The sequence below is a fragment of the Tachysurus vachellii genome, chromosome 1 (assembly GCF_030014155.1).
Source record: "Tachysurus vachellii isolate PV-2020 chromosome 1, HZAU_Pvac_v1, whole genome shotgun sequence".
NCBI lineage: Eukaryota > Metazoa > Chordata > Actinopteri > Siluriformes > Bagridae > Tachysurus > Tachysurus vachellii.
This window is the reverse complement of record NC_083460.1, coordinates 17,617,704-17,630,045: the sequence shown is the minus strand read 5'-3', so window position 1 is coordinate 17,630,045 and position 12,342 is coordinate 17,617,704. Positions and strand designations below refer to the sequence as shown.

The 12,342-nt window shown below is 38.5% G+C and overlaps 2 protein-coding genes across 7 annotated transcripts in view; both read left to right on the top strand.

The window, feature by feature from the left end:
- The first annotated feature begins 331 nt into the window (after window positions 1–331).
- On the top strand, window positions 332–6,866 carry taf15 (TAF15 RNA polymerase II, TATA box binding protein (TBP)-associated factor). 6 transcript variants are annotated; one of them, XM_060875342.1, is made up of 16 exons: window positions 332–439; window positions 1,151–1,184; window positions 1,323–1,362; window positions 1,479–1,545; window positions 1,634–1,730; window positions 1,821–1,951; window positions 2,143–2,353; window positions 3,827–3,861; window positions 4,377–4,409; window positions 4,538–4,647; window positions 4,730–4,859; window positions 4,949–5,062; window positions 5,162–5,237; window positions 5,840–5,919; window positions 6,074–6,212; window positions 6,356–6,866. In XM_060875342.1, exons 1-16 carry the CDS (start codon window positions 430–432, stop codon window positions 6,393–6,395), a joined length of 1,347 nt encoding a protein of 448 aa, XP_060731325.1. In that variant the 5' UTR covers window positions 332–429; the 3' UTR covers window positions 6,396–6,866. The 6 variants fall into 6 exon arrangements, with proteins under 6 accessions (XP_060731325.1, XP_060731335.1, XP_060731318.1 ...); XM_060875352.1 differs by having other exon boundaries at window positions 336–439; window positions 1,299–1,362; window positions 1,821–1,918; XM_060875335.1 differs by having other exon boundaries at window positions 336–439; window positions 1,299–1,362.
- Window positions 6,867–7,310: 444 nt separating this feature from the next.
- The window catches only part of mmp28 (matrix metallopeptidase 28), a 15,256-nt gene continuing 10,224 nt past the window's right edge, over window positions 7,311–12,342 (top strand). Inside the window, exons 1-3 of the mRNA XM_060875325.1 lie at window positions 7,311–7,571; window positions 10,023–10,099; window positions 10,576–10,763. Coding sequence (XP_060731308.1) covers window positions 7,419–7,571; window positions 10,023–10,099; window positions 10,576–10,763 — 418 coding nt within the window. The 5' untranslated portion in view covers window positions 7,311–7,418. The remainder of the gene's footprint in view (window positions 7,572–10,022; window positions 10,100–10,575; window positions 10,764–12,342) is intronic.

Below are 12,342 nucleotides of genomic sequence, written 5' to 3'. Positions count from 1 at the left end.
TAGGTACTTCACATATTTATAAACCTAAACTAAAGTATAAATGTGATGTTTTAAGACCAAACATTAATGTGATTAATGATTAAATGTGCCAATGAATGCCGGCTGGAGGGAAAAGGTCACGTGGTCGCTTTAAGAAAAGGCGCTAAGACTGTACCATTTTACCGTTAGGGGGATATTCGTCTGTATAGCAATTAAAATAAAGGTATATTTTAAACTAGTTTACGTAAATGTAAATTGGTTGGTTTCGGTCATTTATTATGTGTCCCACTGAATTGGTTATATTTAAAATGACACCGCTTTCGGTGTTCCGATGATTTGGTATCTCCCGACAGCGGGTCACAGTTGATAAATACTGCAGTTGCTCCTGAGGCGCTGAGGGTTTTAACGTTAAAGCGAAGGCGGAGGAGTGTTTTAATTTTATACGGAAATATGTCTTCTGGTAAGAGCTATGTCTATATACGCACACAACATCTAGACGGTCGTGTTTATTTTACTTGTGTTTAATAAGTAAAAACGTTGTTTTTTTAGGCCAAATCTGTAGATTATTAATAATAATAATCGTCTGTTAGCATGTTAGCAGGGGCGGAGCCTTGGGCCTCGTGCAGCTTAGCGCGCGAGCTCTTTATGTGGTGTATTAAAGCGTTATAATTACGATAAACATGGTGTATAATGTACGTGTTTGTTTGGTTTAAACTCCAGCGGATTAACGTGGGTTTATTGTCGGACGCGGTGAAGCGGCAGTTTTCTCTACATTTGTCCCGTCGCCATCTTTGTGTTCGGCGGCGTGGTGTTTTTATTTATTTCAGCTTTCTGTCTAAACCTAATATTTATTGTCCTAATATTGTTGGTGTCAAAATGGACATTTTTGTTCCCAGGAGCTGTTGTTAGTGTGACGGCTTTTGTGTGTAGCTTCTGTTCCTACACGAGCTCAGGTTATCGAGCTAACATGCTAACGGTTAGCGGAAGCCTTTAGGCCTCAGACTAAAACTGTGACCCAGGAACCGGCTTGTTTATGTGCTGTGTTTGTCTGTTCAGTGTTTTATAGGTCATCTTAAACTCCAGCTTATTATTATTATTATTTATTATTTATTATTATTTATTATTTTTTTTGTTATTATTATTATTAATTTTACTCCTTGTTTCCCTACAGATTCAGGCTACGGGCAGCCTGGAGCCCCACAAAGGCAAGTGATCCTCATCTATTGATGTATCTGCAGCATGTTGTTAAAATAACATCAGTGACTTTTTATTATTATGTATACTTTTCATATGCTGCTTTTTCCACTGTGTTAAATTAGTTCTATTCCTCCTGAACCTTCTAGCTATGGTTCCTATAGTGGGTCCCAGGGCTATGCAGGGCAGGTAAGAACCAGAGTCATTAAGATCAGCTTGGTGTGATTTGTATCTTGTCTGTATTTGTTGCATAGATTTTTTTTTTTATTTTTTTTTTTTTTTGCACGTTCGTCTTTCTTCGTTAGGGTTTTGGTCAAGGTAACGGAGGCAGCTCGTACGGTGGGCCGAACTACGAGGGTTATGGACAGTCTGGTACGTATAAAAAGCCATTTTTGCTGTTGGTGAGTGTTTATGTTCTTGTACTTCTCTCTACATTGCCTTTTATTTGCTTCCGGTTTAGAGAGTTACAGCCAGTCGTCACAGGGTTACTCTGGTTATGGACAACAACCACAGAGCTATGAAGGTTATGGCCAACCAGCCACTGAATCTTCATCGGGGTAAGACTGTTCAGCCGTTTGGTTCAAAGTCAGGCGTGCTGACGTGCTTTTAGTTAAGTCTAGATTTTACTGGGCTTTTTCTCTCAAAAGGTATGGAGACAAGTCTTACGGGCAGCAGAGTTCTTATGGTCAACAAAGCTCTTATGTGCAGCCGTCTGAAGGAGCCCAGTCTGGGGGAACATTTGGAGGTGCGTCGGGAACTTTTGGACGTCGTAATGAGGGTAAAGACTGTGTACGGTCTTGTGAATAGTCATGCCTTAAGGTACTATATTTAAATAATGGCTGGGTTTAGGTGCTTCAAGATACAACTTGGATATTATGCAAATTTAGAAACCAAGATTTTAATGGCATGTTAGTTGTCCAGTTTTGCTTGGAATTATATTACAGCTAGGCTTTGTCTTTTTGTTTCCAGGTGAGAGCAGGCGGTATGGTGGTGATGAAGGAGGTGACAGGCCTGAGGGGTTCAGGGGCAGAGGGCGTGGTGGCTTTGACCGTGGTGGCTTTGACCGTGGTGGCTATGACCGTGGGGGCCTCGAGCGCGGTGGCTTTGACCGTGGGGGCTATGATCGTGGTGGCTTTGAGCGAGGTGGAAGAGGAGGAGGAGGCCCGCCCTCTGGTGTGGGGTAAGTCTGAAAGCCTACGCCCCCATCAGGTATACATTACCTACTGCTAGTTCTTCTTGATGGATGTGCACAGATCATCTAACAGTAGATTATTCGGTAACTCTTCATTTCATCAGTCACATGTGCTTAAGCTGTTCAGAGTGTTGCCTTGCTGTGGCCATGAAGTTTCTTTTCACTTCATTCGGTACAACATAAACTTGGCCAGAAAAGGTATTGGTAGGTTATTACTGAACCGTCTTTCATTTGTCACAGCAATGTTGCTAATGCATTACATTTTGCGATTAGTAATGGCCAGGTATGAACTCAATATTTAGTGGGATGATGGTTTATGAAATATCTTTTGGACATTATTTTGGGTGAGGGGACACCCTTGTGGCTCTACATTAAATAACTGCCTAATACTATCTGAAGAATTTATGCCACAATCCTGTTAGTTAATTTTTCATTAGGTTTTTAAAATGGCAGATCAGACAGATTTGCTCAGAATGCAGTTGCAGCTACAATTTCTTGAGCTGGCCTCTTGATTCGTTGCTGTTAACTCCATCAGATGAACTTTCTGGCTAGGTCGATTTGATGAACAATAAATAGCGGGAAACATGCTTTCTGTTAACCAGAATTCTTAGGACCGTGTCAGCATTGTTGAGTGGGATTTATTTATTTTTTTTAATTTATTTTTTTTAAAACATCCCCAAAACAATTAATTTTCTTTAATCCCACTATGCATTTTGGTCCATAAAATTTCTTCCTCTTTCCCAATAAGCATGATTGAGTTTTGCTTTTTTTTTTATTCAAAATGTTATGTATAGGGGTATTGAAACAAATACCATATTAATGTTTTCTTTAAATTGGTATCGTATTATGTTGGCGACTCGTAAATATTATGAAATGGTGTTTGAGTGAATGCAGGATATTTAACGCCACAGAAGCAGAAGTTCATCATTCAGTTATTCCCCATAGAACGGTGTAATTGAAGTGTTGTATTTCTTTTAAACATGGAGTCGAATGCTTTTGTGTTAACATGGTCTACATTTTATACTACAGGTATCAAAGTGAATGAAATTAAACTCGGACCTCAACCATTGGAGCTCATATAAGCACTCAATGGAAGAAAATAGGGCGCTCAACTAGAGTGCCTCAGCTAGTGTGTAGACATCTAAATTTAGACACCTTCCTGCTATGAGGGGGCTGGGAGGGAGTCCTCCATGCTCTGCTCGGTTTTGGCTAAGAGCAATAAAACCTAACCCAGTTTATTCACCCAATCCTAAATTGGAAAAAAGTAAAATGTCTCTCGATTTTCAATCATTGTCACTTGCACTATTGGCGCAACCTTTTAGCCAGTGTATTCATGAACGGGAGACATTACCTGTTGATAAACTTGAACCATGACAGGACACAATGCACATAAGTGGGGAGTCTTGAGCTCCCAGGTTGCGACAAAGGAAAGCCATCATATCTTCCATTTTTCCTCTGCAGTGGTGGTGACCGTGGTGGCTACAAAAATTACGGTGGTAAGTGATGAGCATCAGAACTGTCTCAGTTGGGGAAAATGAAGGAAAAAGCTTAACTGGCAAAAGAACAGTGAACTCTTGACAGCCACCTTTTTGGACTGAAAAAATAAAAAAGAAAGCTCTCCCGCCATTGTTAGGTTTTCCTTTCTGGTTAATGCTGTTGGGTTAATGTAACGCCTCATTTTACTGGTAATGGTATTGTTGCATGAGGACTTTATTAAAGAAAAAAATGCCAGCGTTCTGGATGCCAGCTGTCCCTATGGCGAAGAAGGAGCACATGGCTTTAGCAGAAGATTTATAAAGGGGGTTTATAATTAATGCACAAGAACAATTGTGGTATTGCAAGGTGTTGACAAAGGACGCAGTCATTTGATGAAACCTGGTGTATAGCTGTCAAAAGTCAAGCATATCCTTGTAGACACATTTTTTTCATAGATGTTGAATAACTTGTCAAGTTTAATATCATGAAGTTGCTCATGGCTTTCCCTTTCCTCTCCTGTCTTCCTGTTTTTCAGGACCCAGAGACTACAGTCAAAGAGATGATGCAGGTATGGTTAATATAGAATCTGCTGTAAATTGGCCTGTTTTCAAATTTTGCAGAATAGGCAGTTTTTTTTTTTGTTTTTTGTTTTTTTTAAGGTCTGTTTAGATGTGTTGAAGGCTTTTTTTTGTGCAGGTGACGAACAGGACAACTCTGACAACAACACAATCTTTGTCCAAGGCCTTGGAGAGGATGTCACAACTCATGAAGTTGCTGAATTCTTCAAACAGATTGGAATCATTAAGGCATGTTTAATGATCGCTTGTCTTGGTTCTACTTAAGCTATAAAATACCATTTATCACTTAATGATTTTATTCGTTTTTCAGTTAAATAAGAAGACTGGCAAACCTATGATAAACCTGTACACTGACAAAGCCACTGGTAGACTGAAGGGTGAAGCCACAGTCTCCTTTGACGACCCTCCTTCTGCTAAAGCTGCAATAGATTGGTTTGATGGTGAGTTTATATGATCCTGCTGCATGTGGTACTTGTGTACAGAGATACAACTGTGTAGCTTTGTTAATATTGCCCTTTGTGTATTCCAGGCAAAGAGTTCAATGGAAAACCCATTAAGGTGTCCTTTGCCACCAGGCGGGCAGAGTTCTCCCAGAGAGGAGGCGGAGGAGGAGGCGGAGGAGGAGGGGGTCGAGGGCGTGGAGGTAGGTTTAGAAATGCATCTTATTGCCACTAAACCAGATGAATAAATACAGTAATTCTGCATTTTAAGGTAGATGGGTAACAATTATTCACCTAAAAAGGTTTCAGGGGACGAGGAGGCTTTGGTGGAGGTCCCAGTTTTGACGTTAAAGGAGGAGACTGGCTTTGTCCCAACAGGTGAATGGATTAAAAGTTTAGTAGATGGAATAAAATTGATAGCTTTAAGACCTTTAGTAACTGAACTGACTTAGTAACTTTGCTTATGGTATAGTTTCTTTCCTGGAGGTTTCTTATTTTGTAGCCTGATGTAGTTTTACTTTCTGAATATCTACATGTAGAAGCCAGGCCTTGTGCATTCAGTCTTTAAGCCAGTGTTGTACTTCATTTAAGGACACAAAAACATGGCTGCTTTGTGGATCCTGTGGAGGTTTTTGTACTTTCTTAGAAATGTCCAAATGGTGCAATATTGGCATAAACACTAGGGGGCAGTAAAGCATTAAAATAAGTTACAGCCTGGGTTTATTGAATATCTTTTGTTTTCTCCAACCTTTAATTTAATTAGCACCTGGGTGTGTTTCAACCTCTTCATGCACCGTCACATTACCAAGCATTTGTGCCATAAATGCTTGCTGCATCAAATTACTTTTCAATATGGATGTTGGTTATTGCTTTAGAGTAAAGCAGCAGTGGAAAAACATCTTTCAACCTTAATGTGTAGCTCTACATGTTGATAGGTTTGTGGAAAAATAAGAAACAATTCGCATTTTTTCTTATCATAGCTCTTGTGGAAACATGAACTTTGCCCGGCGACATGAATGCAACAAATGTGGTGCACCAAAACCCGGAGACAGTTTTGGAGGTAAGTGGTATGGACCAAAGTATTATAGCTTGCTGCCAACAGTGTTGCCACAAAGTCCTCTTATGTTACGGGCCACGCTATCAACATTAGTCCAATGTGACCTTATGCATATGTGAAACTTTATTTTTTTTTTTTTTGCCTGCTTTCCCCTCAGACCGTGGCGGTAGAGGGGGCTTCGGTGGTGACCGTGGTGGTTTCAGAGGTGGAAGAGGTGGTTTCCGTGGTGGTGACCGTGGTGGTTATGGAGGTGGAGATCGTGGTGGTTATGGTGGTGGATACAAGATGGGAGGAAGGTAAAATGACTGGTCTTATCCTTTATCACAACGAGGGTACACAGGGCTTTACTGAGCCTTGGATTGTTCTGAGTTCTCAAACTTATTGTGTTGTAAATTTGTATTTATTTATTGTATTAACTACTTTATACTCTGTACTATAGAGGAGAGCACAGAGAGGAAAGAAGAGACCGGCCCTACTAAAGGATTAGACTGGACTTCGTTCCAAACCAGGAAGCTGGGAAGGGTGGGAGGGGATTTAATGGGTAATAAAGTAAAGGATGGGTCCATTTTTCCACTGTCTGCATAACTTTTTTTTTTTTTTTTTTTTTTTTTTGTTTTTCTTTTTTTTTTTTTTTTTTTGCCAGTGTGTCTTGTGTATTGCTTCCAGTGGCTGTTCTTGTCCAGTAGGATCACTGTAAATCTGTTTTAAGGACTCTGGTTTCAGATGACTGGGTATCTGAAGGGGGAGGGAGGGATGAGGGTGTGCAAGAGGTGATTTTGCTATTTTTGTTACTTCCTCCTTAATTTTCCCTACCTGGTAAAATTCATGTTTGTGGTAGACATGTTAAGTGTGTGTGGGATTTTCTTTTTGTTTGTTTTGTAAGACTGAATGAAATGTTTTACTTGGGATTTTCCTTTTTGGAAGTGATATTAAACATGACTCTAATCTTACCGTGTGGCTTTCTTTGGTTTTATGAGAACAACATGGTAGCATATCGATGACTGTTTCCTATCAAGGACAAAAGAGAACGCTTATTTAATTTTTTGCACATACCACTGTTGGTGAATTCCTATTAAAACATCGCATGCTTGAGTGAGTGTTTGCTCTGTAGGTTTGTACTATGCTTGAAGTTCATCTCTATCCTTTTTCTGGAAGGCTGTTGACTTGGAATAGACCTAACTTATGGACAGGGAAAAAAGATAATTAAGCTTTAAAATTACATTGAAATATTATTGTGGGTCAGTTTTAAGCAGTTGTCAAGCCATAGAAATCTTAAAAGGTGCACAATTAAGCTCTTAAATACACATAAAGTCCTGTATACAGTACAGCTAATTTATCCCCCCCCTCCTGTGGACTTGGAGGCGGTTCCTTTATATACACACACACACACCCCTCCCTTTAGTATTCTGCTTACAGCTATGAAGCTGGAAATACTGATGACTTGATGCTCTGAGTAAGAGTCTGTGGTCATGTATGTGTAAAATAACTGTGTTATGGACTAAATGACACGAGTCAGAACAGATCAGCTGTGCATCAGTAGATTAATCTGCAGCTCTGACATGGACTTGAAGCTTTTAGCGTTTCTTCTGAACCTGGACGGGTTCCTGTTTTTATCTGAAGCTGTGAGTTCTTTACTGGAGCCTGGAGATGCCGAGGTAAGTGCTCAGGGTGAACACTTATAAATCTGGCACTTTTTAAACATGCTCAGAAGGATGGAGAAATGTTCTGTACCTGTTTGGCTCTGGTGTAAAACTTTACAGGTGAAAAATCCATGTGAATGTAACCAAACATTTTGGGTCATCTAGAAACATGGATATAGTGTAGGTTCATAATTACTCATTTATTAATGAGAGGTACAGAACCCTTGTTCTGAGTGTTTATAAAGGAGAAAAAATAGCATTACCTTTAGTTCTGAGGAACCACTGAAGTGTGTGTGTGTGTGTGTGTGTAACTATAATAGTGTAGAAGCAGATGAAGCAAGATCATTTAGTGATTTATTGTGCAGCTAATTATCCCATAAGGCAATTTTCTCAATTATCTAAACGCACAACTTTACAATTCATATGTTCTAATTAGCTTAATTTTGGCTTTTGGTTAACGCCCTGGAGATGGAGCATGTAATTAGTAGTAATGGTGCCAAAACTTTTGGCCGAACGCGTAATTTAAACGCACAGTGCAGATCTACCATGACGTGATGCCATGTAAAGTACTGCTCGATTTTATGAGCCACTTTAATATCAAAAAGCTTCCTATAAAATCCTGAACTTGTACAGTTTTCTTGCATAATAAACATTCAGCTATAAGGAAATCTGAGTTAATTACACTTTATTGTTTTATAAAGTGTATTCTTTATATTCTCTTTATTACACAATATTGTTATTTGCACTACCATGCACCTCTCACTAATGTACATAACTGATCAGTCATATATTCTGTATTCATATTTAATACTCATACTGTATTGTATCATAACTGTATTGTATAGTATAGTGTTATTTATGTCTGCATTGTCTTGTATAGTCTGTATTGTCTTGTATAGTATAGTGTTATGTATGTCTGTATTGTGTTGTATAGTATAGTATAGTATAGTGTTATTTATGTCTGTCTTGTCTTGTGTAGTCTGTATTGTCTTGTCTTGTATAGTATAGTGTTATTTATGTCTGTCTTGTCTTGTGTAGTCTGTATTGTCTTGTCTTGTATAGTATAGTGTTATTTATGTCTGTCTTGTCTTGTGTAGTCTGTATTGTCTTGTCTTGTATAGTATAGTGTTATTTATGTCTGTCTTGTCTTGTGTAGTCTGTATTGTCTTGTCTTGTATAGTATAGTGTTATTTATGTCTGTCTTGTCTTGTGTAGTCTGTATTGTCTTGTCTTGTATAGTATAGTGTTATTTATGTCTGTCTTGTCTTGTGTAGTATAGTGTTATTGATGTCTGTACTTTTGAGAGTCACAAACAGCTGGAACCAAATTCCTTGTGTGTGTCAACATCAACACACTTGGCCAATAAACTTGATTCTGATTCTAAGATGTCAGTTAGTTATTACAAGACATTACAAGTCTAACTGACATCTTAGAATCAAAATCAGATTTTTTTAGATTGTGTTTTCCAACCATCACATCAACGATCACCAACTCCTTGCCTCCAGGTTTGGAATCGACAAACCCTAACCTAGCTAATGATAGGCTGTTGAATAGCCCAGTGCACATCTCTTTATTGCCCTTCTGTTTCTATTCCCACTCCTTTAATAAACCCAGTGGCGTTTTTTGGGCAAACAGACGTTTTTTACATCACACTGTGTTTCAATTTTTATAAAACAGAATTTAAACATATGCAAACATCCCATAATAATGCCCTACTTTACTCAATCTTCATAACCTTAATAAATGCTGTGTGTGTGTGTGTGTGTGTGTGTGTGTGTGTGCGGTCTGGAAATTCATGCAGCTTTGTCAACTGGTGTTGCATGGAGTTTGCATGGAAAGATTTTCCTCCAAGTCATGGAAAATAAAATCTGGCTTCTGACATAAAATAGAACAACGAAAGAAGCTTATACACATATTACTGGTTTAGGATGTTGGATTTTCTCCAGTGCTTTGACTGAGTATATTTTAGTCTATATTATTTATACTGTCTAAAGAGAGTTATATCGAGTAGCTGCAAGAAAGTGTCTTTAGGATTCTTCTGTATGTCAAGATGTTAAATATCTATTTGGCAGCCATTTTTTTCCCCGTTAAACAACTGGCCTTTCAGCATGTTGTAAATCACTGAGAGGGTTGAGACAACTTGTTGAATGTGTAAAGAATGTGCAGAGGGTTTAGTATAAAGCTCGAACTCCAACCGTGGAGGCCTGCAGCACTGTGTGTTTGTCGTGAATAATCGAATGTGTTTCAGCAGGTAAAATGCGACATTGTGTAATTATGTGGTAATGTGTTTGTTATTTGAGAACTCATAAAGAAACATATATGTTTTTTTATCTTGATTAAAAAGTTTGCTGAAGAAATTAAAACAAGCATTTTCTTAATGATTGATGGAATTAACAGCAATATGGACTTTCTGCACAGTGTTGCCCTAAAGTGTGTTTAAACAGTGTACTGTATATTTTTATGCAGGTTTTTCTTGAAAAATATGGCTACCTCCATGAGAACGATCACATACACAGTGCAGACAAAGTTACATCAGCTGTAAGGTAATAACGCCATTTTCCAAAATCTATACAATTTATTTTATTTTGGAAACTCAAGTGTAAAAGTTCTGTGACATGGTACAGTACGGTGAAGTCATTGTGTGTAAGAATAGAAATAGAACAGAAAACATGGGCTGTTACAGAACATAAAAAAATCTTCTGAATATATGTCGTAACTGCTCAACTTGTCATCATTCCACCAATAAGCTCTGGATTTCACTCTACTTTACTCTTAAAGTTTATTACCTTGGCCTGCTGTGATGTGATATAATTACTTTTATTTACATTAAACTCCATGTCATATGTTGCTAAGTAATTAAGTGGTCTCTCACATTTCTGATTCCTCACACACACACACACACACACACACACACACACACACACCTGCTACCAATGCATGTTTGCCACCTGCTTCTTCTGGAGACTTCTTCCCTGACTGTATTGTGTTATTGACCATTTTCCTTTCTGTCCCAATTTAGGCAGTTTCAGTGGTTGTCCCATCTGCCTGTTACTGGTAGACTGGACAGTTCCACGTTGTTGAAGATGGGGACACCACGCTGTGGGGTAAAAGACAGAGGTAGCAATAAAGCCTGGGCACAGCGAGTTAACTCTGTTTTTACGGGACAAAGCCAACAGCACCTTCGCAAAAAGCGATTCACTCGACCAGGTCAGTAAGGGTTTAATGCTACAACCTAAAATCTAGACCTTCTAACTAACAATGTGAATGTGACTGAAAATGCTTCTCCTTTCCAACAGACAGACAGACATACACACGTGCATGCGCACACACACACACACACACACACACACACACTCCCTAACCACAGAAAGGTCAGCAGTTGAAGGTATCACTAGAAAAGGAGTTGTTTTTCTCAAACAGGAGTTTCGTCTCAATTCAGCATATAATGAGGCTGTAAGAGGAAAAACCTCTCACATGCTCGCTTATGTGTGTGTGTGTAATAGACGTCTATTTGCAGAGAATAAAGTTACTTGCTGTTTTCATTTATTCTTAGTCTCCTTGGTCCTTTTTGATTTTGATCGGTGGCTCCAGAAGTTTAGTTCTCACGAACTTATCTGACAGAATGATAAACATTGACTTTTAGGGTTAAAACACAAGGTCAGTTTCCATCTGTTGAACATCTTGAACACGGATTAAAGGAGTCATTATATCTATAATTGTGTTACACATAATCGCACATAATGGTGTTTGAAGGACACGATGTGTTACAGAAGACATTCCCTCATCATGTTCCCATAATCCCTCAAACACCACGACTTATACTTTATATCATCCAGTTATAAAGTAATATCATTACTAAATATAATAACTATATAATATTATTATAAAACTCTACAGTCTACTGCATGATTTAAATAACCAAGTATTAAAAGTATAAATAACCAAATATCAAGGAATAAAGATTTGTACTACGTTAAGTTCTACATATGAAAAAATTTGTTATTAGTCTCTTATTTGGTAAATCAAGTTACTGCTAGAATGTAAATTCTATATAAAATTCAGGGGATTGTTTTTAATCGTTTTCCCTTTTTATCTTTTGTTTTTTTTATTGCTGCACAAACCCAAAGGCCCTTAAGGTCATGTGTGTATTGTGTGTTGTAAAGAAAACGTAGTATCCAGGGCAGGGTGTGTCTTTCTGTAACAGCAAAGGCCTAACATCATGGGGAGGAGTAATTGCTACCCGTGTTCTCTCTGTGCAGACGTTCAGCAAGGAGGACAACACTCCCATACCTGCAGGGCACACACACACACACACACACACACACACACACTAAAAACTTCACCACATCTTTCCTGCATCCTAAATAACCACAATAAGGTTTATAAACTTCTAAACCTCCTAATAAGTAGAAAGAACACTTTGGAACGGAAACTGTTTCAGTGGAAAATTAGACACGTCTGGTTGTGTGCTCTTTAAAAACATCCTCCGGAAAATGTCCTTCTGTCACTCTGGGGATTTGTAATACAGCAGGAATGCAGCAGCAGCAGGTTGAGTTTTGTTTTATACAGTATAAAGAATATAGAATAAAATCCACTCAGTCAAAGCACTGGGGAAAATCCAACAACCTAAATCAGTAATGTGTGTATAGGCTTCTTTCTTTGTTCTATTTTATGACAGAAGCCAGAGTTTAAAACTAACTGACCGATTAAGCCATTTAAAGTGTTTAACACTTTGTCTACTTTGTTTAATTAATTCTGTAAAGACAAACCGTAGCGTGCAGTGAGA